Source organism: Loxodonta africana, chromosome 7 (genome assembly GCF_030014295.1).
Source record: "Loxodonta africana isolate mLoxAfr1 chromosome 7, mLoxAfr1.hap2, whole genome shotgun sequence".
Lineage (NCBI taxonomy): Eukaryota > Metazoa > Chordata > Mammalia > Proboscidea > Elephantidae > Loxodonta > Loxodonta africana.
The window spans coordinates 82,429,896-82,431,566 of record NC_087348.1 but is presented as its reverse complement, the minus strand read 5'-3'; the positions used below and the strand labels follow the sequence as shown (position 1 = coordinate 82,431,566).

At 42.8% G+C, this 1,671-nt stretch overlaps 1 protein-coding gene across 1 annotated transcript; it reads right to left on the bottom strand.

The window, feature by feature from the left end:
- Positions 1–423: 423 nt before the first annotated feature.
- LOC135232003 (olfactory receptor 51I2-like) lies at positions 424–1,368 on the bottom strand. Its single transcript, XM_064289252.1, has one exon. It carries the CDS (start codon positions 1,366–1,368, stop codon positions 424–426), a length of 945 nt encoding a protein of 314 aa, XP_064145322.1.
- Positions 1,369–1,671: the final 303 nt, after the last annotated feature.

Sequence of the window (1,671 nt, the reverse complement as noted above, 5' to 3'; positions counted from 1 at the left end):
AAATAATTTTTTCCCATTAATACAGTGTTTCTATACTAATAAGTAATTTTCTATGTGATGATTTACTTTAAACAAGATAAGTGAAATATATTGTGGCAAAAATTAGGGACAGATTATCAGAAGGTTTATTTTTTAATTAAAAAAGAGGGAAACAAAGCCCCCCCCCCGATCCTGAACCATTTAACCTTTCTGAAATCTGTTGGCTTGGGACTTAACTACTGCAAGACTGTCACCATACATTTGCTGACAGGAATCCTAATAACCCCCCCCCCCAAAAAAAAACCCAGTGCCCTCGAGGAATCCTAATAGTGGGTCAATATTCAAAATTAAGTTTAAAAATCCTTGTCAAAGCAGATCTTGGAAATTCAAATGTGAGTAGTAAGTATCCATTGGCTCGTGGCCTTTCAACATGTCCCCTTCTGCTCAAAACTTGGTTGCCAATAGTGTTTTGTGAAGTCCTATGCGAATCTCTTTGGTTTTGATGGAATATATGACAGGGTTGAGCATTGGAGGCACGAAGAGGTAGATCAGAGACAACAGTGTGTGCACATACTTTGGTGCATGCCTCCCATAGCGAGCAACAATGGATACACCAATCATTGGCACGTAAAATGTGAGCACAGCACAAATGTGTGACACACATGTGTTGAGTGTCTTTAACCTCTCCTCCCGGGAGGCAATGGCCAGCACAGAACTTAGTATGAGAACATAGGAGAGGAGAATGAGTGCAGAGTCCAGGCCAAAGGTAGAGATGACAATGAATAGGCCAAAGATATTGTTGATGGTGATGTCACCACAGGGCAGGTGGATCAAGTCTGGGTGCAAACAGTAGGCGTGGGAGAGTACATTGGCCTTGCAGAAGAGCAGCCTCTTCAAAAGGAAAGGGAGTGGGAAAACCATGCAGAAACTGCGGATGATAACAGACATGCCCATGCGCAACACTTGGGCATCAGTGAGCACTGTGGCATACCACAGTGGGTTACAGATGGCCACATAGCAGTCAAAGCTCATGGCCAGTAGGATCCCAGACTCCGTGAAGGAGAAGAAGTGGATAAAGAACATTTGAGCCATACAAGAATCAAAGCTAATCTCCTTTAAGTGGAAGCAAAATGTGGTCAGCACAGTGGGCAGTGTGGAAAAGGACACACCTAGGTCATTGACTGATAGCAGGGACAGGAAATAGTACATAGGCTGATGCAAGCTCTGTTCCTCCTTGATAATGAAGAGAATAAGGGCATTGCCCACAATGGACACAGTGTAGAGCACACCAAGCAGCAGAAACAGCCAGTGTTGGGAGGTCTCCAGCCCTGGGAGCCCCATCAGTGTGAAAGGAGGCAACCCTGAGCTGTTGTGGAGGTTATCTTCCATGATGGGACTCCTGCTTAGATTCTAGGACCACTATCCTGTAAAGAAGACAAATATAAAATATCATCCACGGCCTCTGCCTGATATCTTAAGACCATATTATGTCATTCAGTTTCTCACTTTATAAAAATAAATCAATTTTATTCTGTAAGTCACTCATTCTTGCCCTTTACTAACACCAAGATTTCTGGAATCATGTAAGTTTTCTCAACTTATTCAGCTGGCTAGACAGGTCACTTTGCCTTCCTTTATGACTGTGTCTATTTTTATCATACTCTTCCTCACCTTCAAAGGTATGAAACTCTT

Bases quoted from the DNA above. Each gene is read 5' to 3' on its own strand.
- LOC135232003 (XM_064289252.1), bottom strand. From the start codon at position 1,368: ATGGAAGATAACCTCCACAACAGCTCAGGGTTGCCTCCTTTCACACTG.